The sequence below is a fragment of the Rhinolophus sinicus genome, linkage group LG02 (genome assembly GCF_036562045.2).
Source record: "Rhinolophus sinicus isolate RSC01 linkage group LG02, ASM3656204v1, whole genome shotgun sequence".
Taxonomy (NCBI): domain Eukaryota; kingdom Metazoa; phylum Chordata; class Mammalia; order Chiroptera; family Rhinolophidae; genus Rhinolophus; species Rhinolophus sinicus.
In genome coordinates this window covers 164067431-164093225 of record NC_133752.1, presented here as the reverse complement: position 1 = coordinate 164093225, position 25795 = coordinate 164067431, and the positions used below count along the sequence as shown (strand labels likewise).

The window sequence follows — 25795 nt, the reverse complement described above, 5'->3', positions numbered from 1 at the left end:
TTGTCAAATGGGAGAGGCTGGGGCATGGGTTGAAGGGGGGAATGGATTAAGAAGCACATATTGGTAGTTACAAAATAGTCGTGGGGATGTAAAATATAGCATAAGGAATATAGTCAAATAGTCAATAATATTGTAATAACTTTTATAATGTCAGATGGGTACTAGATTTATTGGGGTGATTATTTTGTAAGTTATATAAATGTCTAATCACTATGTTGTACACTGGAAACTCATATAATATTGTATGTCAACTATAATTGAAAAATAAAATATATATATATTAAAAATGTAAAAAAACACGCATATAAGTCTTTTAAAAAAATTTTGCCCCAAATGACACAATTTTTAACATAAATGAATAATTTAAGTGTTTTCAGATGGCTGATAGAACACTTAGGCATTCATTACAGTTAAATGGTAATAGTGGTTGATTTTAGGAAATCTGACCTAAGGGGGAAAAAGTTTCCCTTATTTTTGACCCTCTACTCTGGTTAACAACTTCTTGTAACCCTCTGACACCTGTTATCAATATGCAATTTACAATTCAAATGTGTTATTCATGCAAAAAGAAAAGCAAGATTAAGTAACTGTATAGATGAGTCAGCTTTTATTTTAGTTCTAATATCAACTTTTTTCCAGATTAATTCTTTTACCATAGATACTAACAACATAAAAATGAACCAGTGAGTTAAAAGACTACCTTTCTCCTTCTATCTTTAACTCGAGATCCTAGTAGAAGAAAAAAAGATACTGAATCCATCTGAATGATTTGCCAATAATAAAAAAGATCCTTGAATAATTGAGTTGATTTATTTGTAGGGATTATGTAGTGCTCTTTTTCTCTGGCATCTTGAAGAATTAAAATTCCTTGTTTGGTTCCTTAGAAAGTTATATTGATTCCTTTTAATTGCTCAGAACATGAAACAGTTCATATAATATTTCAATAATTACTTAGGGTTTTAGATGAACTCATGGATATTACAATAGATTAGAACTTGGTTTCCTATTGTTTAATTGCTCTTACCTCAATGGAAGATATTAAATAATTCAAATGAATATGTACCTTGACCTAGACTGGCTCACTTCTTCAAGAATCATAGAAAAGTGCTTCCAAGTTTTCTTAGCATGAGATGAGTCTGTAGTAAATTTCTTTGAATTGCCAAACAAAGATAGGAAATAATCCTCTCCTTCCCCAGTCACAGCTGGCCCAGAAGCATGAAACAACAGAGTCTCTTTCTTTGGAATTATAATGCTGTTGACTCCTTTCAGAGAAATCAAAGAGGGAAAAAATAGAGAGAGAAGTGAAAAAAAGGACATTAAAAGAACCCAAAGCCACTATCGTTATTCTTTGCTTCTACAAAATTATATTCTTTATACATTGTGTGATCACTGCCACACTAAATGAAGATCATTAAAAGCTTTAAACCAAAGTCTATAAAATAACCAGAAATGATTATTTTTAGAGATACTCAATTCTTAGAGATTATTTCAGTTATCTGAAACTATTAATTATATAGTCAGCATAATAACTATTTAACTGATTATTTAGTTGTAATAGAAGCATCATAACTTTTTGAGTAGTTAAAACATTTGAGTCTCTCAAATTTGGATATGTTATATATAAATATAAGTTTATTCTATTTCATATTAGCTATTCTCTCCATATCGCTAACCATAAATTAAAGCTTTAAATGAGTCCTTTCATACCAATGGTTAATACTTTTGCCAGGTAAAGACTTAAATTTCCTCTCATCAACTAAAATACTTTATTGGAAAAATAAAGTAATGGTTAATCAGATTCTAGTATCCTCTTGGAAATCTGCTCCTTTAAAATTCTCATTACTAAGATTCAAACACAAGATAGGTTCCATGAGTTTGCATAGAAAGAACCATGCTGGGTAAATCCAATAATGTAAAGAGAGAATAACACTACAGAGAGACGTCATGATGAAGTGGATAGAGCAGTATGTCTTTAAGGATTTAGACAGACCTGCAACTGTATCCTAGCTCTGTCACTTACTAAGCTAAGTGATTTAAACTTTCCAATTCTTAGTTTTCCTGAAAATAAAATAAGGATAATACCACCTTGATAAGGTGATGTAAGAACTCAAGGGAATGTAGGTAAGTGTCTAGCAGTGTCTATTATTTAGCAGGTACTCCATGAATGATAGCTATTACTGTATGACGGCGGCTTTGGTTAGTGTGACTATTGGTCCAAAATCACCAAAGGATTAACACAATCTATTTTGTTTAGAAGAAATGTTTGGAATTGAATTAGTTTATTTCCAGTCAAGTGAGTATTTACTTTAATCCTTAAATTACTTTGGGCTGTATATACAGCAGCTCTTTTAACAGCTCATCCTGAAGGAAGAAAACTTTTGTATTCTAAAAGGAAAGAAGACATTAATCTTAGTCCCAGTCATTATTTCACCAAGAGGAACAGATGGAGGGCCGGCCCAGTGGCTCAGGTGGTTAGAGCTCCATGCTCCTAACTCCGAAGGCTGCCGGTTCGATTCCCACATGGACCAGTGGGTTCTCAACCACAAGGTTGCCAGTTCAATTCCTCGAGTCCCACAAGGGAAGGTGGGCTGTGCCCCCTGCAACTAGCAATGGCAACTGGACCTGGAGCTGAGCTGCGCCCTCCACAGCTAAGACTGAAAGGACAACAACTTGACTTGGAAAAAAGCCCTGGAAGTACACACTGTTCCCCAATAAAGTCCTGTTCCCCTTCCCCAATAAAATCTTAAAAAAAAAAAAAGAGGAACAGATGGAAATGAACCAAATGCAGCAAGTCACAGCAAACTCAGACATCCATCTACAGAAGCAGAATCTACAGTAACTCCAAAAGTCTACATCCTAGCACAACTCTCATCTTGCAAGGGGAAACCAGTCTTATTTTGTTTTTTCTCCCACAATACTAGGAGCTTTCACAGTTTAACCCAAATATAGAACATAGGCCATGATCATACAGTGCCAAAGGATGGAAAATATCCCCTCTCTAGATGTAAAAATTTGTATTTTCACTTTTAAGCATATGGATTTGGTCATTGCTAAAGGTCAGTGTGAAGTTAGGAGGTTTCTTTGAGAAGTGTGTCTCAGGCATGCAAACAATGAAGTATGGGGAATACGACAGTAACAGCAGTAGGTTAGAATCCTATATAACAATATGTCAGAGGCTTAGAAAAATGCCAGAAACAAAATCAAATACAGGTTAGCAACAGCCAGGCTGTAAATGTCCACAGCATGGTAGAGGAAAATGGAGGCATCAGGTCAAGAGTATGTTTTGTGCCCAATTTTGAAACTTGTTAGTTAACTGGTAAATGAAATACAGATCCCAAATCTAGCCTATTCTTTGAGAAGGTGCTTACAGATACATTCAGATTCACAACATATTTTTATTGAGTACTTACCATGAGCTAGGTGATTTTCATAAACATGTCATTTTATCCTTAGGAAGTAGATATTATCATCCCCATTTTGCAGTTGTGAAAAATGGGACTCAGATGTGCTAAATCCCTTACCTAATGTATCACACTGTAGGGAGCAGAAAGTTAGTTTGAACCTAGGTCCTCTATTTCCACGGACAGTGGTCTTTTTTAGTAAACTACACCATACCCTCAAGTACCCTATCGTGTGGATACTGCTGAGGGCATTGTTGGCAACTTGATCTCATCCTGTCATAGTACTGTTGCTATTTTCCTCTCCTTCGCATTCTTGATTGTGTCTCCCTGGTCTCTCCACCATTTCACCTACTTTATTTTTCTTCTTTCTTTCATTGTTCTGTCTTTTCTTTACCTAAGCCCTAAATCTCCTAAAGTCACAAAGTACACAAGACATTGCTTAATCTTTCTGGTAGCATTCAGAAGAAGAGAAGTTACTGCTATATACCATGTTTTCCTGAAAATAAGACCTAGCTGGACAATCAGCTCTAATGCGTCTTTTGGAGCAAAAATTAATATCAGACTCGGTCTTATTTTACTATAAGACCAGGTCTAATCTAATCTAATCTAATCTAATCTAATCTAATCTAATACCGGATCTTATATTAATTTTTGCTTCAAAAGATGCATTAGAGCTGATTGTCCGGCTAGGTCTTATTTTCGGGGAAACAGGGTATTAGATTTTTTTAATTATCTAGCAATTCTAGAACATCTAAGCAGTCAACCCATGAACCATTATGATAACTCAAGATATTTTAATCAGGAGGATGATATATTTGGCCACATGCATTTATGTGACTGGAATATGACTCCAGTGCTAGGACCAGCAGTAAACACTGTCAAGTTACTCTGCATATGACATCAAGAAATTAGTATTATTGGAAACAAATAATAAAATATCATTCTGGCTTTTAGACACATAAAGAATCTATTGAACTATATGCTTTAAAAACAGTCTATAAAATTCGGTACATGTTTTGCTTACCTGAGCTGCTTTCTGATGGGGAATAGCTCACTATGGTTGATTTAGGAGCCTTTGCTGCAATTGTTGGTATATTTACTCCACTAAACAGAGGGCTGGATAGAGAGTAACTGAGAGGCACGTCAGTGGATAACGATCGTGATGATGGCAGGACTGTGGTATCTGAATCTGTCATACTTGAAAAAAAATGTACTGAAGGTGATAGTGTTCTTGGGAGATTGGCATGTGCACCTTCTCTTCTGTGTACAGAAATTAGTATAATGAACAAAATAAGAACGTCACAATGAATACACTATGAACAAAGAGGCATGAAATATTGTTACCCAGAGTTCTGCTTTTCAAAGGTATTATGCATCTAACATAAGCACAAGAACATTTTATATTTCTAGTTTTAATAATCTAAATAGAATACTTTAGTATCAAATCAAAACATGCTTTTTTTTTCCTTTTAAAAATCAATAAATTCCTACTGTAGATGGTTTTGAAAAAGTGTAAAAATAGAAAGAAGACAATAAAAATCAACCCCAAATTTTACCATTTTCTTCCAAGCTTTTCAATGTATTTTTAAACACAAAATTGAGACTGTATAAACCCTTTATATCCCACCTTCAGCACTCATTAGATCATATTTCCCTTTTCTATTAACATAAAACTATTATAATTCCTGTTTAATATATCACTGTTTACTATACTTTTTTCCTTAATTTAACTCATGCTTGAAATAATTTTCCTCTTTTTATAACAATTCTAGAGCTAAAGTCTATTTTCACATACTCTGCAATTAATAACTATAAATAGAGTACACGTGTGCACCTATGTGTGTGTGTGTGTGTGTATGTGTGTGTGTGTGTGAATGTCGAAGGGATTAGCAGAAAAGAGGGAGAAGAAAGGCTTAATTTCCAGGTACAATTTTTATAAGTAAATCTTACTCTGAACAAAGGTTTTCCTTTTTTTTCTTATAAATGTAAAAGCATTTATTAACTAGTACACAGCCATTTAAGGATTTTTTTAAAATTTATTGGGGTGACAATTGTTAGTGAAATTACATAGATTTCAGGTGTACAATTCTGTACTACATCATCTATAAATCCCATTGTGTGTTCACCACCCAGAGTCAGTTCTCCTTCCATCACCATATATTTATGCACAGCCATTTAAACAAAGTCCCTAAACTACAGTACAATTATTTTACAAATAAAAGAATATTTTCATGGCATAGATTATGAAAAGGCTTATGACAACTTCATGTTAAGAGTCACGTTGAGACTCTTCTCAGTAAACTAAAAGCCATCTGTGTGTGTGTGTGTGTGTGTGTGTGTGTGTGTGTGTAATGTTTGAATTGTGAACAAAGTTCTGGGATTCAAAACCTTTTAGCTCTCTGAAAAACTGGATAAATCACCAGCTCAAGCACCCCCTTTCTGGGGGTCATATATCTCACTGTAACTCAGGAGCTAAGTATTTTATCTCCATGCATTGTCTCTATTTTGTTTTCCAGAGTTCCTATAAAGTTATTTTAGCCAGTATTCTGTTTTTTGTTTTGTTTTGTTTTTTCTTTTTTCTCCAAATGTTTCCATAAGGGAACAGGGCCTGGAGCTTCCTAATCTGCTATCTTGCTAACATCAGTCTCAGTCTCTCTGTTTACCAAGAGATATTCACAATCATTTTGTTCTACAATGTATAAGTTCCTTCATGAGAAATATTGTACCTGGAGAGTTTTGTACTCACAACCAAACTTCTCTAAATGTACCTCTCAGGAGGCACAGACATCTCTGGCAAATTATTTTTTATAATTAAATGGCATTGGCTTTAAACATTGCATTATTAATAGCCCGGTACTTATTAAGCTTGAGCACTTGCCTTCTGCTGACACTTCAAGCTCTCATCTTTGTCAGAAAAGGTCTAACCCATGAAGATACACTAGAGTATGACTGTGGTGATATTAGGAAGAAGACTATAGAGATCGATGGTCAAATTACAAATATTTCATCTCTGTCCAACCTGAGACAGGGTCAAATGACATGATATCTCCCTGACACTGGCTAGAATAAGCAGAAAAAGTACTTTTCTCTTTCAAAGTTTCTTACATCTGGGTTTCATTATAGACAAACTGGTTATATCTTTTCAACATGTTCATTTTATAAGTTCTGAATTTTTTTTCTTCCTTCAGTAAAACAATAGCATTTCCAAATAAATTTAATTCCACAAAAGATTCCCAACAAGCTTTGCAAATGTTGCAATTACAGTAATCTGGCATAGGGCCAGGGGTGTTCTTATTTTTGTATATGAATAAGAAACGTCTAATGGCTGCACACATCTTCAGAGGACCTGAGATATTTCAGGAAGATATGTTCATGATGCAGCCCATTTTCTGAAAACCCTGCACTCACATACCTAGAGTCCTTTTGGAAGATGAGAGATTTAGCCTAGTGCTTAGTTAGTGTCTCTTTAGCACATGGAATTTTCCAAGTCCCTCCTTGGTATTTAGCTCCCTCTGTAATTGATTAGCACTAAACCAGAAGCAGTTATGCAAGTTCAATTTCAGCATTTCAATGTTATTTTGGGAGATGCTACATTGGTGATACCGGCAACAATCATTTCTCAGATGACCTCTAAAAATAAATGTCTTTTTTCAAATGGACTTGAACGGAACAGTAAACACAGAACATGTAAGTAACATTAGCTTTAAATTGTATATATTCAAGACTGCAGTTGCAGCTTTTATTTGACACCTTCACAGACGTTTCCAAAACCAAAATTCTCTAGCAATTCTTTGTCCTCAGGTCAGTAAAGTGGTTCTAAAGAAATTGTCTGCCAATTGCCTGAACATGTTAGATATGAGCCTTGGACTCTCAACCAGATCTGATATGATGATCTGCCTAAATGCATTTTTATATTACTCAAGAACTGAAACTTATAAAACAGTGGTTGGGGAAATAGTTGCATGTTACAGTCAATTTTAGAAAATGTGTGGAATCAATTCTAGTTCTAACTACTTCATTAGGTGTTTTGAAACAAGAGGTCAAGTACTCCACCATTGCCCTCTAAAACTCAGACACGTCTGTCCTCTCATTTGTGCCATTCTTACTGTGCCTGTTTCTTCATTTTAGCTTTCTGCTCACAGACTTCACTCTGCAGGGCCCCTGACGTTTCCTGAATGGTTCGTATATCTTTCATCTTGGCTAGAAGAGAAGTCTCTTTTCTTTCCTGGGAAAATGGATCATGACATTAGGCAATGAATATAACTGAGGTTCAAGCCAGACTTTCTTTTTCAAGTGACCTCACCCGTTAATCTAACTACCTCAGAGCACCTGCCAGATTTAATGATTTCTTTACCACGCTGGTGCCAGGACCAGGATTCTAATGGGAATATGTAAGTCTCGACATAGCCAATACTGATATTGGCTAAGGCTATTAGACAACTCAAGGTGAAGGTGTGACGCATTCACTGGGAGCAGCTCAGGAGGCAGGGTGGTAACCTAGCATGGCTATCTTTGTGACTACAACTTTGATATCTGGCCACCACTGCCTGTTAGAACACTAGGAGAAAATGTCACCATAGTTACAAAGTTCCAGCCTCTCAACAATTGCTATGTTGCTTCTGTACTTGCTTTGCAGTTTGCAGACATTAAATAAGGTTATCTGATTTTAGGAGAGCTATATCTCCCACCATACGAACTTTGGCACCAAAATGTTTGATATCCTACTGGCATTTTGGATTTCTGAGGGTCAAGGCTAGTATGTAATAAATGTTGGGGAGTTAATCACTGTTTTTAAATGTTTATTTTAAACCATTTTTTGGTATTGTTTGACAAACACTCTTTAAATACATGGTAACAGCCAGACAACAGGAAGAGAAAATGTATATACTTTTAAGGCAAAACAATAAATAAATAAACATATACATAAATAAAACAAGAACCATACTGGTAGAAATAGTGAGAGCAAAACCAGGAGAACTAAATTCTCCTAGTTATGCTGGCAGTATGATTAAATCACTTAATTCAGATTCCACTTTGAATAGAGAGATCCACACTTAATGTTTCATGATAATGAGGGTATAAGAATAACATTAACATTTACAAAAGTACATGATTGTATACCATGATATGATATATTAATGATAATGATTATTGGATAAGTTAATTCAAAAAATACTCAAATGAGCATCTACCATATATAGCAGAAAACAGAAAGGTAGTAGAAATAAAAATTCCTGCTTCAAGGAATAATGATAAAACATTTCCAATTTAGATTAGAAAAATGGCTTTCACTTAGACTAATAAACAATATTTAATACAAAGGACAATGAACAAAGTAACTGTTTTAATAAATCAAAAGAAAAATACAAGAGCTATATCACGCAATGAAGCAAGTCAACTAGCGGAGGATAAACATTTGACTATATTTTCTCCATCTCAGAGATGAAGCGTAATTTCTTATAAGCATTATGGGCCAATTGTGTAAACATAGCATAAAGAGATTTATAAATTTTACTTATGCACAGAAAATAATTACAAATGGATTTATTATTTCTTGCCACTACTCCAGTTTCCCTAACTCTACCATCTGTCCAGATGGTTTGCTAGCTGTTAAAATTTCTATACTTGAACTACATATATTAGCATGAAGTCACTATGATCACATTTGTTTTATCATAGAGCTTACTCACATTTTCCAACATAGTTTAGAGGAACACATTCATGTCAACTGAGAAAAACTTTGGAAAGCTTTAAGTTTGTTAATGTTTCAATAGTCATTCCCCATACAGGATATTTTCCTTATTTCCTTTCCCAAAATTATAGCATATATGCAACTAAAACCAATTTCCTCTTTTCCTGTTGCTTGAACTCAGTGGTTTTCAACAGGGGGATGAAGTGAACCACAGGGGGCATTTTGTAAATATGAGGAGACACTAATACCAGTCATAAAGATTTGTTGGGGTGCCACTGGCTTTTAGTGGACAGGAGCCTGATGCTAAATTTATGCAATGTGACAGATAATCTTATTCAGCAAAGAATTTTCCCATGTATCACATGATTTGCCAGAGAATCATGCAGATGAAAAATAGTTCATAATTATCTGAACCTAATGCCTAACTCTATATTACACATAAATACAAAATATTTCCACACACTTTTAACATATACCAATTTTTTCCAGGAAGTAACAATTTACTGTTTATATTGAGGGAAGATTGTATACTGGTTTGTTCAGTCCTTTTGCAAGAGTTGTTCATCAGTTTGGAAAAATTACATCATCAATGGTAATACAACTTGGTGTATTCATGTGGTTGATGTAACTTACCTGACATAGGTAATACTAGTAGCAACCACAACAACAACAAAATCAACCTGAATCTGATGAATCCTCTAACTTACATATACGCCGAGAACCGAAGAGCACATTAGCTAATAGGTTAAGAGATTCAAAAAACAGCCTTCATAATTTGTGGATATAATTTATATTCTAATTCAAGTAAACTGTAAAAAAATTAGACATTGGAAACTTAAGCACACTGAATATTTAATGATATTAAGGAATAGCTGTTAAATATTTTAGATGTATTATGACATTATGATTTTATTTCTTAAAGAGAATCCTTATAGTTTAGAGACACATACAGAAACATTTATAGATAAAATGATATGATGTATGGATTTGCTTCAAAATAATACAGAGGGTAGTGAGTGGAGATAGAAGAAAAAGATGGGCTATGACATAATTGTTGAAGCTGGCTGACGGGTACATGGAGGTTCATTATGTGTTACTTTTTCTGTAGATGTTTGAAATTCTCTATAGTCAAAAGGCTAAGAAAGGCAGGACCATTTTAGGATGTGTAGACTTCAAACATTGATAGCATCATTATCATGGCTGTCTCTAGTTCAGGAAAATAGAATCAAGCAAGAGCTGAAAGGGAAAGACAGAAACATTTAGTGTTTGTGGAGTGCAACAGCCCTTACATAGGTTCTTTCAATACAGCTCTGGAACATGGGAATTTCCCCGTTTTCCCAAATGAGGAAATGTAAGTTCAGGGAGATGAATATGTCTTCTAAGGTTATATGGCCAGTAGATGGCAGACCCAGGATTTGCTCTCACATCCATTTGTTACAAACGCCCCTTCACTATACTCGGTTTCTCTGCTATAATTCCTGTCTAGTATCTTCCTAACTCCTTCCATGTTAACTGCCTAATCAATTATCTACTCCTGAACCAGCTTATCTACTCCTGATTTTTCTCTCTACTCTGGTCTCAAATGACTTTCTCCTCTAGCTTCCAGACTCTGGGTCAATTTTCTGTCTGGCTTTACTCTCTGTTGGGAAAACACCAGAATTCTGCATGAGAAATTTAAGCTCCATAAGAGTAGATATAAAGTAAAATAGGATTATGAAAACTGAATTTTATATTGTGATCTTTTACCTTGATTAAGAAAAAAATGAAAAGTGGCAAAATACCACATTCAACAATTAAAAAACAACAGGCAAAGCATTACATGTACATAATTTTTAAAACTGAAAAACACAAAGAACTGGCTTTATGTCTTCTAGTCCCGTCTCCACATATGGAGAACATTTGCACACTAGGGGATTTTATTAAATTGGTATATAAATAAAATGCCTTGTGTGAATGAAGGCTGTATATATAAAGAGAATTTCCCTTCCCTCTCAGGCCATGGGTGGGACTTTCCAAATTGAGTAATATGCAGTTGTGGATTATGATTTAAAACATGACATGTTCCACTATCTAAGATTCAAAGAATTTGTATATATAGGAATATAGTTTCACATTTGCACCCACATAAATATAGTATAAATTCCTGTTGTAAAGCATCTTGCTAGTAAAATAATGTACTGGGTTGATTCATTTCCTTCACAGATTGACGTGTAAACAACACAGCCTCGGACATAGCTGTTATTATTTTACCGTAAGGTCCTACTGGAGGTGTTCACAGAGAGAATAAAAGACCATTTATTGTGAGATTTAAGTTTCAGATAGTTTTTCCAAATACCTTCATGGGACTTCTCAATCAAAAATTCTATTAGCACAGCACTAAGATCTTAGGTCTGCCTATGTGGTATTCAAACAGTCATTTGAATCCTCAGACATTCATACCAATTTGAGCAACGGTTCATAAATAACTGCATACTTACTTTACATATAGGGTACACGTATGGTAGGCTTAGCCTTCATCTACAAATCTTTTCTATCCATGTTCTTTAGAGGAATACAGTGTTGTTCTAAGGTGGGATCTCAGCCTTGTTCAGGAGGCAGAGATCCAGAACACGTGGTCTTATTTGCAGAATACCATGTTTTTGGTAAAATATTTTTAAAAATACAAATCAATATATTTTTTATTTAATCTATACACTATTTTCATATATTTGTACTAGCAAAAAGAAATCCATCTTACATTATTTATATACCATAGAAACTCACAATCAACAGCTCACATGTCTTAAAACAAAAGAAAACACCCAACCAACTGCTAAACCAAGAACAAATGGTTGGTTTTGAGTTTTCTTATTGATGTGGATTTCCAATTTCATTTTCTTCTGTCATCTACAGGAAACCATTAGCAGAACATTGGTGTCTGGAGTCCAAGATTTGTATTAATAAAAAATTACTGGAGAACAATTTGACTTGAGAAATGCTATCCACTAACTTTTTCCCCCTCTGCAAACAGGGTAAAACAATCATGATTCAATACTATAGTTGAATGTTCCCTCTCTACAACTTATGAAACATTTGAGCCCCAAAAGAGCCCTGTGTGAGAAGCACTGGATTACAGGAATATGAAAGAGAGCTTTTAGAAGCATGAACCTTACCCACGGCTTCAGGCACAAATAGAAGACTGTATGGAGCCCAGCCAAGTTCAGTACAGAACCACACAAGACAAGCGGAGGCCTAAACCTTGCCTTCTCTTCCTCTCTGGTCACCATGCACGCCACAAATATGATCATGATAGCTCCTGTTATCATTATTCTTACTGATGATGGCAATAGGTGGCAAGGAGGCGTACAGTTCACTATGAGGGTATTAGTTATTCTTGAGAAATCCCATGACACTGTCTACATGAACCTGCCTTCGTTAGTCTCCTGACAATTTGAAGTATAAGCAAATTTAAGTTGGTAAATTAATGTTGGTTAGTAGCTTTTTTCCTCATGTGCAAATGAGAGAACAGAAGAAATTGGGAGGCTTCTAAGAATATTAGGGACCCTGAGGTTCAAGTTATGTCTTTTGTAAGAGAACACCTCTAATCTTCCCTAGGATCACAAAAGAAACCACTGGGTTCTTTTGGTGGATAATACCGTGTCTGAAATAGTACTGTGTCATTTGTTTGAGACCCTGTATATTAGGAAAAGGTGAGATAGCTGACGTCTGAGATGAAATGAGAAAATTCATGCAGGGTTAGGAAACAGATCTCTGAAAGACCTTTGGTCACATGTACATTATTAGTCTGCAGTAGAAGAAAGACAAGTTGGACATCTTTATGTGCTTGAAATTTTCTCTAGCTGTTCTATTATTCTGAGTTTTGTTTCTGTTGTTCTGAGTTCATGTTTGTTTCTTCTTTAGTTTCTGTTTAAATGCTTTCACTATCCAGAGTCAAACATAATCAGTAGTGACTACTACTACTCTTAGCTAGCACTTATCACATTTTCTATTTGTGTTAAGTACTCTGCATATTATCTCATTTCATCCTTTTAAGGATGTATTATTATCTGCCTTTCACAGACGAGTAAATTGATACCTATAGGAGTCAGATAATTGCCCAGAGTCACACAGCTGTGAAGTGACAGAACCAGGGCCAGACTTCAGGTCTGTCTGACTTTAGAGATTGCATTTGTCACCATCATACTACATCATTCCCTGAAAAATATCGAGCACCACTGTTTACAAAGCAATTGGACAGATATTTCATAAGAATACAAACAGGTGTCAGGCATATTCCTTGCTCTTCTGGAATTTATTCTTTTGACAGGACAGTAGTATCTGCAAATATGAATAAAAATAATGCATCATAGAATGTGTTAAGAATCGAAAGAACAGTTCTGTTAAGAGCTAGAAGAACTCAGGGAAGGATTACTGTTGCTGTTTTGGTTAGGAAAGGCTTCACAGAAAGAGTGAAATATGGGTGGACCTCAAAGGATAGATAAGATTTCAAAAGGCTGAGAACAGGAAGAGAGGCATTTGTTAACTTATTCTTTCACACATGCATTTATTCAATAAATGCATATTAGTTGTTTATTGTGACTAGACAGTACTGAATGTAATTCTCTGGTAAGCATCAAAATGCAGGGGTAGACATGGTGCAGGCATTTTAATGGTTGAAGCAGAGAGGTGTCCTGAGTGTGCAGTGTGAGGCACAGCCAGAGAGACAGGGGAGGCTAGACTGTAGAGAGCCTCAAACCCAGGCCAAGAGTAGATTATGTTCTCAGTATGCCTTAAGTAGCCATTTATTTGATCCTAATGGATCAGTAATTAGATTAATTACAGCACACTTCAGGAGTTTCTTGCTTCTATTTGTATGTGAGTGTGTGTGTGTGTGTGTGTGTGTGTGTGTGTGTGTTATTCATTCATTCATTCATTCACTCATTCATTCATTCACAGGAGCTCTTTATATATTCCAGATCAAAATTCTTTGCTGGATTTAAGTATTACAAGTATTTCTCCCAGACTGTGATTTGTCTTTTCACTCTCTGGATAGTGCATTTTATGTGTAGAGGTTCTTAATTTTAATGAAGTCCAATTTATCAATATCTTTTGCTTAATTATTTTATGTTCTATTTAAAAAATGTTTACCTATCTTGAGGTCATGAAAATTTAGACTATTTCCCTAGAAGTTTTACTTCTTTTAACCTTTCACATTTATGATTCACACTAAATTAATTTTTATGTATGGTATACAGAAAGATTCAAGGTGTAGTTCTTTTCCATGTGGTTAAGAAAAAGGTCCTGCATTATTTACTGGAAGGACAGCATTTCCCCCATTGAAAGACAGTGGTGCCTCAACTGTAAATCATGTGACCACATATGTTTGGGTGTCTATTCTGTTCTATTTGTCTATTTCTCTGTCCTTGTGCCATAACCACATTGTCTATATAATTTCTATATAGTGTAACTATATAGTATAGAGTATAGGTCTTCCAAATTTGTTCTTTTTCAATATTATCGTGACTATTCTAGGTTATCTGATTTCCATATAAATTTTAGAATCGTCTTGTCAATGTAAAAATACTAGCTTAGATTTTTATTGGAATTGCACCGAATCTACAAATCACTTTGGAAAGACTGGATTATCTGCAATCTTCCTTTCTTGTACTATCCTTATCAGGTTTTGGTGTGAAGATTATGCTAGTCTCATAAAACAAGTTTGTTAAGAATTTTCTCTTTTTCCGTTATCTAGAAGAATTTGTGAATGATTGGCATTATTACTTTCCTATATCCCAGGTAGAATTTACTGATGAAACATTCTGGTTTCTGGACTTTACTTTCTGGGGACTTTAGAAATTCATTTTCTTTAGCAGTTACAGGACTGATCATATTTTCTATTTCCTCTTTGTCAGTTTTTGGTAAGCCGTATTTTAGCTCAAAATTTTTCCAAATATTCTCTTAATGTATTTTGAATGTTGGTAGAATCCATGTCATCTCCCTTTTCATTACTGATATTGATTATCTGTCTCTTTTTTTCATTAATTTTATCGATCTTTTTAAAGAACCAACTATAGCTTTTGATCTTCTTATATGATTATTTGTATATTTTTCTTTATTATACTTTTTTTTTTTTACTTTCTTTGGGCTCACTTTGTTGTTCTTTTTGTGAAGATTTGCGATGGATACTTAAATAATTGCTTTGTAGCCCATTTTTATTTTCTAATATAGGCAATTATGGCTATATTAGAAAATATACATTTCCCACTAGGCATAGTTTTAGCACTGTTCTACAAATTTCAATATATAGTATTTTCATTATTATTTACTTCACTGTATTTTTAAAATGTACATAGTTTTTTTTAAAGATAGCTATTGGTTAATTTCCAAACATTTGAAGAATTTCTAGTTATTATTATTATTGTTGTTGTTGTTGTTAAGCATTTTCAGCTAAATTCCTCTGTGGGCAGAGAACATATTCTGAATAATTTATGTTCTTTGAATTTTATTGAGTTTACCTCATGACTAACATACGTTCCATTTTGTGAAATGTTCATATATTTTTGAAAAAAGTGCATACTCTGAGTTTGTTGTGTATAATGTTTTATATGTCTCAATTAGATTAACTGTAAAAATTGTTATGCAGATCATTTGTATCTCTGCTGATTTTTTTCCTACTTACGAGGTGTGACAATTAAGTTCGCAAACTTGTTGCAACAATGTTGCTAACCTTTCTTGATATCGGGGGATTAGTCATTGTGAATTCATACCAACTGGACAAAGAGTTGACCAATTTTACTATTTGGAAGTGCTGAAAAGCCTGTGTGAAAAAGATAGATGAAAATGACCTGAAAACAAACTGAATTTTTTGCCAACAATTCTCCAGCTCACATGGTACTGTCCATTCGGGAGTTTCTAGCCAGAAAACAAAGAACTGTATTGGAACACTCTCCCTGCTCACCTGATCTGGGCCCCAATGACCGTTCTTTACCCAAAGATAAAGGAAATATTGAAAGGAAGACATTTTGATGACATTCAAGACATCAATATGACGACAGCTCTGATGGCCATTCCAGAAAAAGAGTTCCAAAATTGCTTTGAAGGTTGGACAACGCGCTGGCATCAGTGCATAGCTTCCCAAGGGGAGTACATTGAAGGTGACCATAGTGATATTCAGCAATGAGGTATGTAGCACTTTTTCTAGGATGAGTTTGTGAGCTTAATCGTCAGACCTTAATTTATAAAAATTGCAGAGAGAAGTATATCAAAATTCATCATTTTGATTGCAGATGTTGCCTATATTTTACATTCCCACTGACAGTGTATAGTATTCTCTTTTTCTCCATATCCTCGCCAACACTTATCTCTTGTCTTTTTTATAAAAGCCATCTGACAGGTATAAGATGATATAGTGATTTTGATTTGCATTTCTCTGACAATTAGTGATATTGCGCACCTATCCCTTTTCATGTATCTGCTGTATGTCTTCTTTGGAAAAAGGTTTATTGAGATCCTTTGCCCATTTTAAAATTAGATTATTGGCTATTTTTGCTACTGAGTTGTATAAATTCGTTGTATCTGTTATTTCTGTCTGTGTTTAGGCACCTGCCTTGTTTCCTCATGTTTCTGATTATTCTTGATTGAGTACCAAATGTAATTTATGAAAAAATTATAGATATAATTTAGGCCTAAAGTCATGTTATATTCCTTCAGAGAATATATATTAGGTGGGTAGAGTCACTAAAAAGTCCATATGAACTTAATTAAGTCAATGAGGGATTAAGATACTTTGAAGCTGGGTTTTAGTCTTTGAAGGCCAGTCTATTTCTAGTTTATTCTTACTCCTGGGGTATGACTTTCAAGGTTCCAATGTAAAGTCTGGAGGGAAATGTCCCCAGGGCTTCTTCTCTTTGTTGGGCCTTGAATCCCAAATTTTGTCCTTTATGTCCATAAATCTGTAGAATCTCTGTTCATCCTCTTAACCAACTCTTCCTAAAACAATCTGACTCATTTAAGGTAAATATGACAGTAAAGATGGGTTATCCCTCTAGATCTTTTGTTCTTCTGGATCTTGTGTTCACAATACTTGGCTGACTTGATAGCTTTCTGGTGTCTTTAGTTAATGTTGCATTTTTCTAGCTTCTCTATTTGTTTTCAGTGGAAGAGTTAGTCCAAATTACCTGGAGAGCCATTACTAAAACCTTATCCTAATGTTGTTTAAACAAAACATTTGCATGCCATTTGGCTCTACTATTTACTACACTGGTATATTTAGTCAAGAAAAGAAAGACTCCCTTTAGTATTGTATGTCACATACAAGTATAGTTTGTACGTCACATTTAAGGTGAGATCCAAATTTATTTTGCTACTTGGCTATTTTTATTTGGTCTCATTATCTAGATCTTTTATAGCTACTTCACTCATCTCTTCCTGCTTTCACATAGTATGTTACATAACTTAAATGAGAAAATGCTTGTGAAAGGCCTTTGTAAATGTTTAAAGAATGATACAAGTGTAAGGTGGTATTACTATTCCCGACTCATAATTATTAATCTTATAAAAACCTATACACATAGAATAGTGCCTCTGAGAATGTTTTGGTGGCCACTCTCTGCAAAAGGGGTGTTCTGCATTGAGTGATGCGACTGACCTAATCAGCTCCTCACCTGGGAAGAAGGATCACAAAGTCAACAAAGAGAAATGGATCATCTGCACATGAAACACGTATGATTAAGTAATTTGTCAAAATCATACAGCTTGTGCTTAATAGAAAAGGTAAAGACTGGGACTGAATCCAGAACCCTGTGGATCCAAGTCCCAGAGCATGAAATAGAAGCAGTAAGACAATAAAAAGTTAGAGGTGGTAGACTTATTTTCAAAGACAAATTTTCAAAGATTTGAAAATTAAACAGAAATATTTCTCTCAACTTTGAGCTACTGTGCTTGCATTTTCCTTCCTTCCTTCCTTCCTTCCTTCCTTCCTTCCTTCCTTCCTTCCTTCCTTCCTTCCTTCCTTCCTTCCACAGCCAAATATCTTTGGGGAGAAAAGGCTATACTGCTTTCATTTCCTTACTGCCTATTTACATTAAATCTACTGTGATATGATTTGTTCACTCATGATGAATCATGACTGCTCTTAAGGGTTGCAATGACCTCCTACTAGATCCATCTAATGGCTTTGATCCTTTGTCTCTTTTTGGAACATTTGACCTGATTGGCCACTCTGTCTTTCTCTGTCTCTATATAACATCATTTTCTCTTGTATTCCTTCCCTCCAAATTATTGTCCAATTCCCCTTCCTCCTCTTTTTTCTCCAAGTTCAGAGGATCCCCTTGTGTCAATCCTTGGCTCTACCTCTGTTTGTTTTTTCCCTTTCCTATTTCCTTCTGCAACTTTATTCATTTTTCACATCTGCAACTATTACAAATTTATGATTCTAAAATCTCTAGCTTATACTTTCCTCTTAAATTCTAATCCAGCAATTGCAACTCCTACCACAAGTCTCAGACTTTTCCATCCCTATTCAGCTGCCCCTAATTGTTAGGAACTTCTGATGGAAACAGAGGAAATAGATCTCAGACCAGTCCTAGAATTAATGAGAATTCAGGCTGGCAGGAGATATCAACTAGCTTCCGTATGAATAAACAGGGTCTAGAAATGTAATCTTTTTACTTCTTCATGCCTCAGGTCATGCTTTGAAATGAACAGAGTCATAAATAGGCTGCTAGCATAATATTTCAGTCTTTCACTGAAAGAACTCAAAGTCCCACCCAGAAGGCTCTTTAGCTGATTCTTCTGCCCAGGTCTTCGGTGCGCAATTTTTCCACCAGACAGTATAATGGAAAGTATCCTTGTTAAAGGTCAAACTTGTACCCTAGGAAATTGCTAACTATAGCAGTGGGACAAAACTGGCTTAAATCAATTATTTTAGCCTAAATCAATCCTTTTCCTTGTGGATCAATTTTCTTTCAGCTTCTCTCATTGTGCCATGAAAGGTCTTCCCTCATGACAGTTAGTCTTCACCTACTTCATGCATCACCTCTGAGGTGGTCCAAGCTATGAGGATCCCCTTCGGTACATCATGGTACCTCTCTGAACTGGATCTGAGTTTGAAACATCCTGGTCTAAGATTATCCCACCAGGAAAACTATCCTTGATGTTCAGAACTTTATGAACCCTGCCACCATTGATTACATCTTACACCTTGCTTAGCCCTTCTCCCAAGCCCTTTTTCTACCACCACAGGCACTGTTAGGGCACTTATAATTAAGTCCATTAGGACAGACTCTTTATGTCCCATATTCTTTTGTGTTTACTATTTCTTATCCTAGTATCACTTTCTCCCGGACACACAATCCCCAAATCATTTCCTCATCTTTGACAAATCTTCTTCCTTTGTTACCCTACAATAAACTACCTGCCAGGTTATTTTATTCTCTCTCCATGATAACTCCCTTTTATTCCTCCATTACCCAGTTGAAACAAAATATTCAGTTTGATCTCTCTTATTATTTGCCTTTACCCATCCAATGCTCCATGCAAATTAAACCATGTATTGTAGAACCTTTCTATATGTCCATTCTCTTTCCACATTCATGTCTTTGTTCTCTCTACTGATGAACAACACCCCTCCCAACACTGCTTCTACCTCTAAAAATCTATTCATTCTTCCAAAGCATTTGTCTCTGCTGTAAAATGGAATTAATATCTATTTCATAAAGGATAAAATAAAATAAAGTGAATAAAGAATTTTAAAATGGTACTCATTATTATTTTTATTACTATTGTAACCCCCATCTTCCCTAAAGTATTTTTTGATTCTGTCTAAACTAGAAATGACTTCTTTCTATCCTGAATATCCATGGGGCATGTTTTCCATTCCTTTCCTCTGGCATCATTACTTTCTACATCACATTACATTACAATTATTTTGCACATGACTTATCAATTATAATAGACTCCAAACTCCCTGAGGTCAGGAACCATTTCTTGGGCATTTTTATTCATTCCCCAGTGCACAGAATAGATATCTTATAAGTATTTGCAAAAGCAATGAACAAAATCACCAGAGTCATAATTATAGCTCTATCACAATCTTTACTCACAAATTACATCTTGATAAAATTACAAATTAACAAATCCCATTATAGTTACAAATTGCATAGTGAATCATTCTTCTGGAGGGTGATTACCTGCCTCTTTTTGAAAGGTGTTGGCAGGCTCTGAAAGACAAGCAAAGACCTGAAGAAGGCAGCGTTGCTGCTCAGAAGTAAGAAACTGGGAAGAATTTTTGTCCCTGGTGAACCTTTTCAAATCCAGTATCAAATTTCTTAAATACATTTGGCTATAAGATGCTCCCTGATTTTGTCAACTAACAAGGAAAAAAGTCTAAGATAGGGAATCTAATAAGAGAGCCTGGCATAAAGCTGGGATCCCCATGGGACAGTTTGCATTTGTCAACTTTAACACTGGGAGGAGAAAGAAAGAATAATCTCGCTTGAGATTCTGAACCACAGCTATTACTCACATAGGTATAATGTCTCAATTCCAATCAAATTAAAACACATGAGGCAAAAACCTCAGGAAGAAATTTAATTGAAAGTGGTTTCAGGTCAGTAGTGGCCCTAGGTAACTGTTGGATATAAATGCTTATATAAGAAATACAATCCAGGAAACAGCAAATGCCATACAAGGTCGGACAATCAAGTTCGCAAATGCATCCTAGAAAAGATGCTACATACCTCACTGCTGAATATCACTATGGTCACCTTCAAAGTACTCCTCTTGGGAAGCTATGCACTGATGCCAGTGCCTGGTCAACCCTTCAAAGCAATTTTGGAACTCTTTTTCTGGAATGGCCATCAGAGCTATCGTCATATTACCGTTGATGTCCTGAATGTCATCAAAATGTCTTCCTTTCAATATCTCCTTCATCTTTGGGTAAAGAAAGAAGTCATTGGGGGCCAGATCAGGTGAGTAGGGAGGGTGTTCCAATACAGATATTTGTTTACTGACTCAAAACTCCCTCACAGACAGTGCCGTGTGAGCTGGTGCATTGTCGTGATGCAAGAGCCATGAAGTGTTGGCAAAAAGTTCAGGTCGTCTAACTTTTTCATGCAGCATTTTCAGCACTTCCAAATAGTAAACTTGGTTAACTGTCTGCCCAGTTGGTACAAATGCATAATGAATAGTCCCTCTGATGCCAAAAAAGGTTAGCAACGTCATTGCAACAAGTTCACAACTTAATTGTCAGACCTGTAGGATGCCATTGATCATATGACGCATCCCAATTTTAAAGGTGCTAAATTGTGAAAAAATATTATCTTAGAATGAACACAATATGTTGCTGACATTAGGCATGGAGAAGGTCTGCAAATAACTCAATAAAGGAGATAGAAAGTAAAAACAAACCTCTCTCTCTTTGACATTTTGACCAAGGCCAATAGTGCATCTCTTCCAGAGACCAGTCAGGAAGTAACGTCTACATTCAGAGTAGATTCTGAGAGGGTCTGTGCTGGTCTCATTGTCCTGCCTTGCCAAGGTTATGGTAGGAGAATACCTGGATTTGGGGAAGAGATGGTGAGAACCCATTTCTCTAGTCCCCATATGCTGAGTCCTTCTACCTACTGATGCCTGACTTCACTCTGCTGACGGGCTTCTTGCTTTGCTCACCTGCCTTGTTGTTTACCTGCTTTGTTGTCTTTCTTTCCCCATCACAAAGGGAGCAGGTCATTCATGAAAGCAGACATTTTACATTATGGGGCATACATGTGTACACACACACACACACACACACACACACGCTTTGGGGAGTTTGGCTGATTATTTTTATACTGCTGTGAATAAAGCTAAATCCCTAAAGTGTGGTGCTACTCTAAATGGGAGTTTAAATGACACCAGAAAGGAGTAGGAAAGGTGACCTGGGTACATGCAAAGGGCAGGCTTGACTGAAATACTTCAGTGGTGGCCGTTGGGCAAGCAGGGTTAGCGTGAGGACCTAGGTGTCTGAAAGCAGAGACAGCAGTGACACAGGGAGGTGAGAATGTGTCCAAAACAAACTACTCACTGCAGATTTTTCCCTGGGGACCCTGGTAAGGACAGGTAACCAAACAGAAATACAATGTGCCTTCAGTGTGATTGAGATATTGACCACACAATATATTACATGTATATGTGAATTGGTTTAACGCCAAACCATGTAAATGAGGGTGCTGTTTAATACTATACTGCTCATTGATATGGAGACTCACTACCATTTGTGTAAACTGGAGCTGATTCAGACTATGCACCAATACTGAGCCATTCGCCCAGTAGTCATTTGCCCAGGCAGTACTGGAGTGTTAGATACAGTCTGTTACTATACAACAACATGCAGTCTTGGCATTCACTAAAGTAAAATAATAAGAACACTCTTCAAAGACCTGTCTCAGGAATATTTGTAAATCAAACTCACCTATAAGGCAATCATGACCTAACCTTGAACTTACACGCACAATAAAATATCCAAATAAGCCAAACTCAGTGTGTGACTATATTTTGATGTTTATAAATTATGACATGCTATCTATAAATTGACTCAAACCATAAAACTAGAACAGACTGTTCTTGTAAAGGAGGAGTAATTACATATTTTCGTTTCAAAGTGTTTCCTCCTTAGGCTGTGTGTTGTCTGTCAAGTAAGTGTGTGTGTGTGTGTGTGTGTGTGTCTCCATATCCATAACAATATGGCATAGAACAATAGGAACTGTCATCTATATTTCCAATTGCTTATTTGACTTCTCCATCTGTGTGTTCTGCATGACATATGAGTACTACTGTGTTTCTCCGAAAATAAGACGTAGCTGGACAATCAGCTCTAATGTGTCTTTTGGAGCAAAAATTAATATAAGACCAGGTCTTATATTATATTATGTTAGCTAAGACCTGGCCTTATATTATAGTAAAATAAGACCGGGTCTTATATTAATTTTTGCTCCAAAAGACGCATTAGAGCTAACTATCTGGCTAGGTCTTATTTTCGGGGAAACACAGTATGTACAAAACCAAGATCATTATCTTGCTCACTTTCCAAACTTACTGGGGATGTTATCTCCATTTGCCTGTATTATCTCAAGTAAAATCAACAAAGTTGCTCTCAAGCCAAGTGCTTTGGACTCATTCTTGATTCTTTCTTCCCCACCTCAATCTATTCAACCAGGCATTACATATAGTTAAAATGCATCTTGCATCCCTTTTTCTCTTTGCAACAATACCAGTATAGACTCTTATCGCATCTCTCTTAAACTCTTGAAATAGCCTCTAAAAGGTCTTCTCCCACTAGTATGTCCTCTACAGTACCACCCAAATAATCTCAAGCATACACGTAATTGTTGAGGTTCTCTGATGTGCAGGGAAGGAAGTGAAGACTCCTCAGCTAAGGCTCCATGATCTGGCCTAAATGACTTTCCACCATCATCCCTAGCCATTATTCCCCGCAAGCCCCATAATCTCACCACAACAGGCTGCTAAACACTTCTCAATGCCGCCCAGCCTTGGTTTGTTTGCTTGTTTATTTGTTAGGTTGGTGCAAAAGTAATTGAGGTTTAAAAGGTTAAGAATAATTGCAAAACATAGTCACAACCTTTGCACCAACCTAATATTTATATTTAATTTTATTTTACGGTGGTAAGAACACCTAACATGGGATCTACCTTCTTAACAAACGATTAAGTATATAATACTTGTTGACTCTAAGTACCATGTTGTACAGCAGGTCTCTAGAACTAACACATTTTGCTTAACTGAAATTTTATGCTTATTGATTAGTAACTCCCCATTCCCTCTCCCCAGCCCCTGGAAACCACAATTCCTCTCTGATTCTGTAAATTTGACTATTTTAGATATCTCATATGCAGGCTTTGTTTAATATAGTTGTTTCCTTTGCCTAAAATGCCCCATCCTCTTTTGTCCAATGGAAAACTCCGACTTACCCTTCAAGTTTCAGATCATATTTCATGTCAAATGTGTAGTTCTTCACAGCCAGCTTCATCCCTTCCCTTCACCCCTCAACATCTGTGTTCCCACATATCTCTGCTGATTACAGAGGCCCAAGACAGCTCTTTGTCAAATCAGAAACTAATGTTGTTTTATCCGCAAAGCTTCTGGTTTTAAAACATCTGAATCCATTTTCAGTGAAGGCATCTCTTGTGCTGATGAACTATAAGGAGCAACTACGCAATGCAGTTGGTAGGTCAGCTATCAAGATGGGTATTATAATCATGATTATTTGATTTCTCTGACCCTTTGAACCTATTAGGACCAGGAAAGCTGATTCTGAGACAAAAAGAAGTTGACTACCTCTAAGTCACAAAATTGAGTCATAAAGCTAAGAAAACAAAAATTGTTCCAAATATATCACTCTTTTGATTAAATTTTATTATCCTAGGCATCTAATTCTAACATGAAAGTTGACAGATAAGAACAATTGATATTATAAAGAGTTAAGTCTGTGTTAGAAAATGTATTTACTTTTATTTTCCCCTGACTTTTTTCTCTCTTCTACTCCTATTCCTCTTCACCCACGTGAAGGGATAAAAACCGGGTATCATGGGTCCCATAGTCAACAAGTATGAAGTGTTTCCTTACTGAGGAACAAGATTACGTGGTAGCTCTCTACGGATTTTCAGGCTCTAATAAGAATGCTATAGTGGCCAAAAGGAAAATTCCAGGCAAGTGCTTAGTGGGTTTCCTTCCTTTGCTATCAAGTACTGTCTGCTTCACATTTTTTTTGCAGATCTAAATAGCCCTGTCTACATATGACAGCAGGGGATGGTCAAGTTGAAATGCAAAGTTTACCTTCAAACTTATCATTTCATAATTTAACAATTAAATCAGCTATTATTTTCATATCTGTTCATCAGTAAATTGCATACAAAGACATAACTCACATTAGAGAAGTCTGTCTCCAAATGACAGTCTTGCTCAGAAACCTATAAAGAATCAGCCCAAACACTTGCTTAGAAGGTTCTATAATTAATTAAAAATAATCTCACTGTCAGCTTTAGCAGGAAACATGTCTGAACCAATGGAAAAGCTGCATAATTCTGAAAGATTTCTTGGGATCCTTGCTCCTGTTCCCTGCCCCAGCCTGGGTCCTATAAATTAAAAGTTTTGGCTAAATACCATGTTTCCCCTAAAATAAGACCTAGTTGGACAATCAGCGCTAATGCACCTTTTGGAGCAAAAAGTAAAATAACACCGGCTCTTATATAATATGATATAAGACCGGGTCTCATATTAATTTTTGCTCCAAAAGATACAGTAGAACTGATTGCCCGACTAGGTCCTATTTTCAGGGAAACCTGGTAAGTGAATGTTGTTGACTCAGAGAACTCAGGTTTCTTCCTCTCCTTGTGCTTTGAACTAAGCTTCTTTGACTTTGAGGTTTACCTCTTGGGAATCTACATAGACTTTGGAATTTCTCCAAATTTGGAGCTGAAATAGATGCTGTATACAAATGTAGCATTAACTGAAGACTTAAAAGTGAGTCTTAGAAACTATGGAAGTGTCCTGAATCAGGATTAAATTACAGACAGGCCCACTCCTTCAAGAGATACACAAACCAAATTAGCCCCAGCACCAATCAGATAGCTTTTCTTTTACGATTTTGAAAAGCTGAAACTTGCTACGCATGCAGAGTTCCATTAATTGCATCCCTTTAGAAGGTAAGGGACTGCTGAGCTTCTCT

At 35.8% G+C, this 25795-nt stretch overlaps 1 protein-coding gene and 1 long non-coding RNA gene across 6 annotated transcripts in view; both read right to left on the bottom strand.

Annotated features, from left to right (window-relative positions):
* Positions 1–13667, bottom strand: part of LMNTD1 (lamin tail domain containing 1) — a 113907-nt gene extending 100240 nt beyond the window's left edge. For 2 of the 4 annotated variants that reach the window (XM_019737665.2, XM_019737647.2), the window contains exons 1-3: positions 7508–13667; positions 4426–4661; positions 1064–1262 (exon numbers count right to left, since the gene is read on the bottom strand). In XM_019737665.2, coding sequence (XP_019593224.2) covers positions 1064–1262; positions 4426–4661; positions 7508–7596 — 524 coding nt within the window. In that variant the 5' untranslated portion in view covers positions 7597–13667. The remainder of the gene's footprint in view (positions 1–1063; positions 1263–4425; positions 4662–7507) is intronic. The other 2 variants (XM_074325915.1, XM_019737656.2) reach the window with 2 other exon arrangements.
* An 11326-nt stretch (positions 13668–24993) lies between these two features.
* Positions 24994–25795, bottom strand: part of LOC141570127 (uncharacterized) — a 260003-nt gene continuing 259201 nt past the window's right edge. The window contains exon 3 of one of the 2 annotated variants that reach the window (XR_012494031.1): positions 24994–25037. This is a non-coding gene — a long non-coding RNA (uncharacterized LOC141570127). The remainder of the gene's footprint in view (positions 25038–25795) is intronic. The other variant, XR_012494029.1, reaches the window with a different exon arrangement.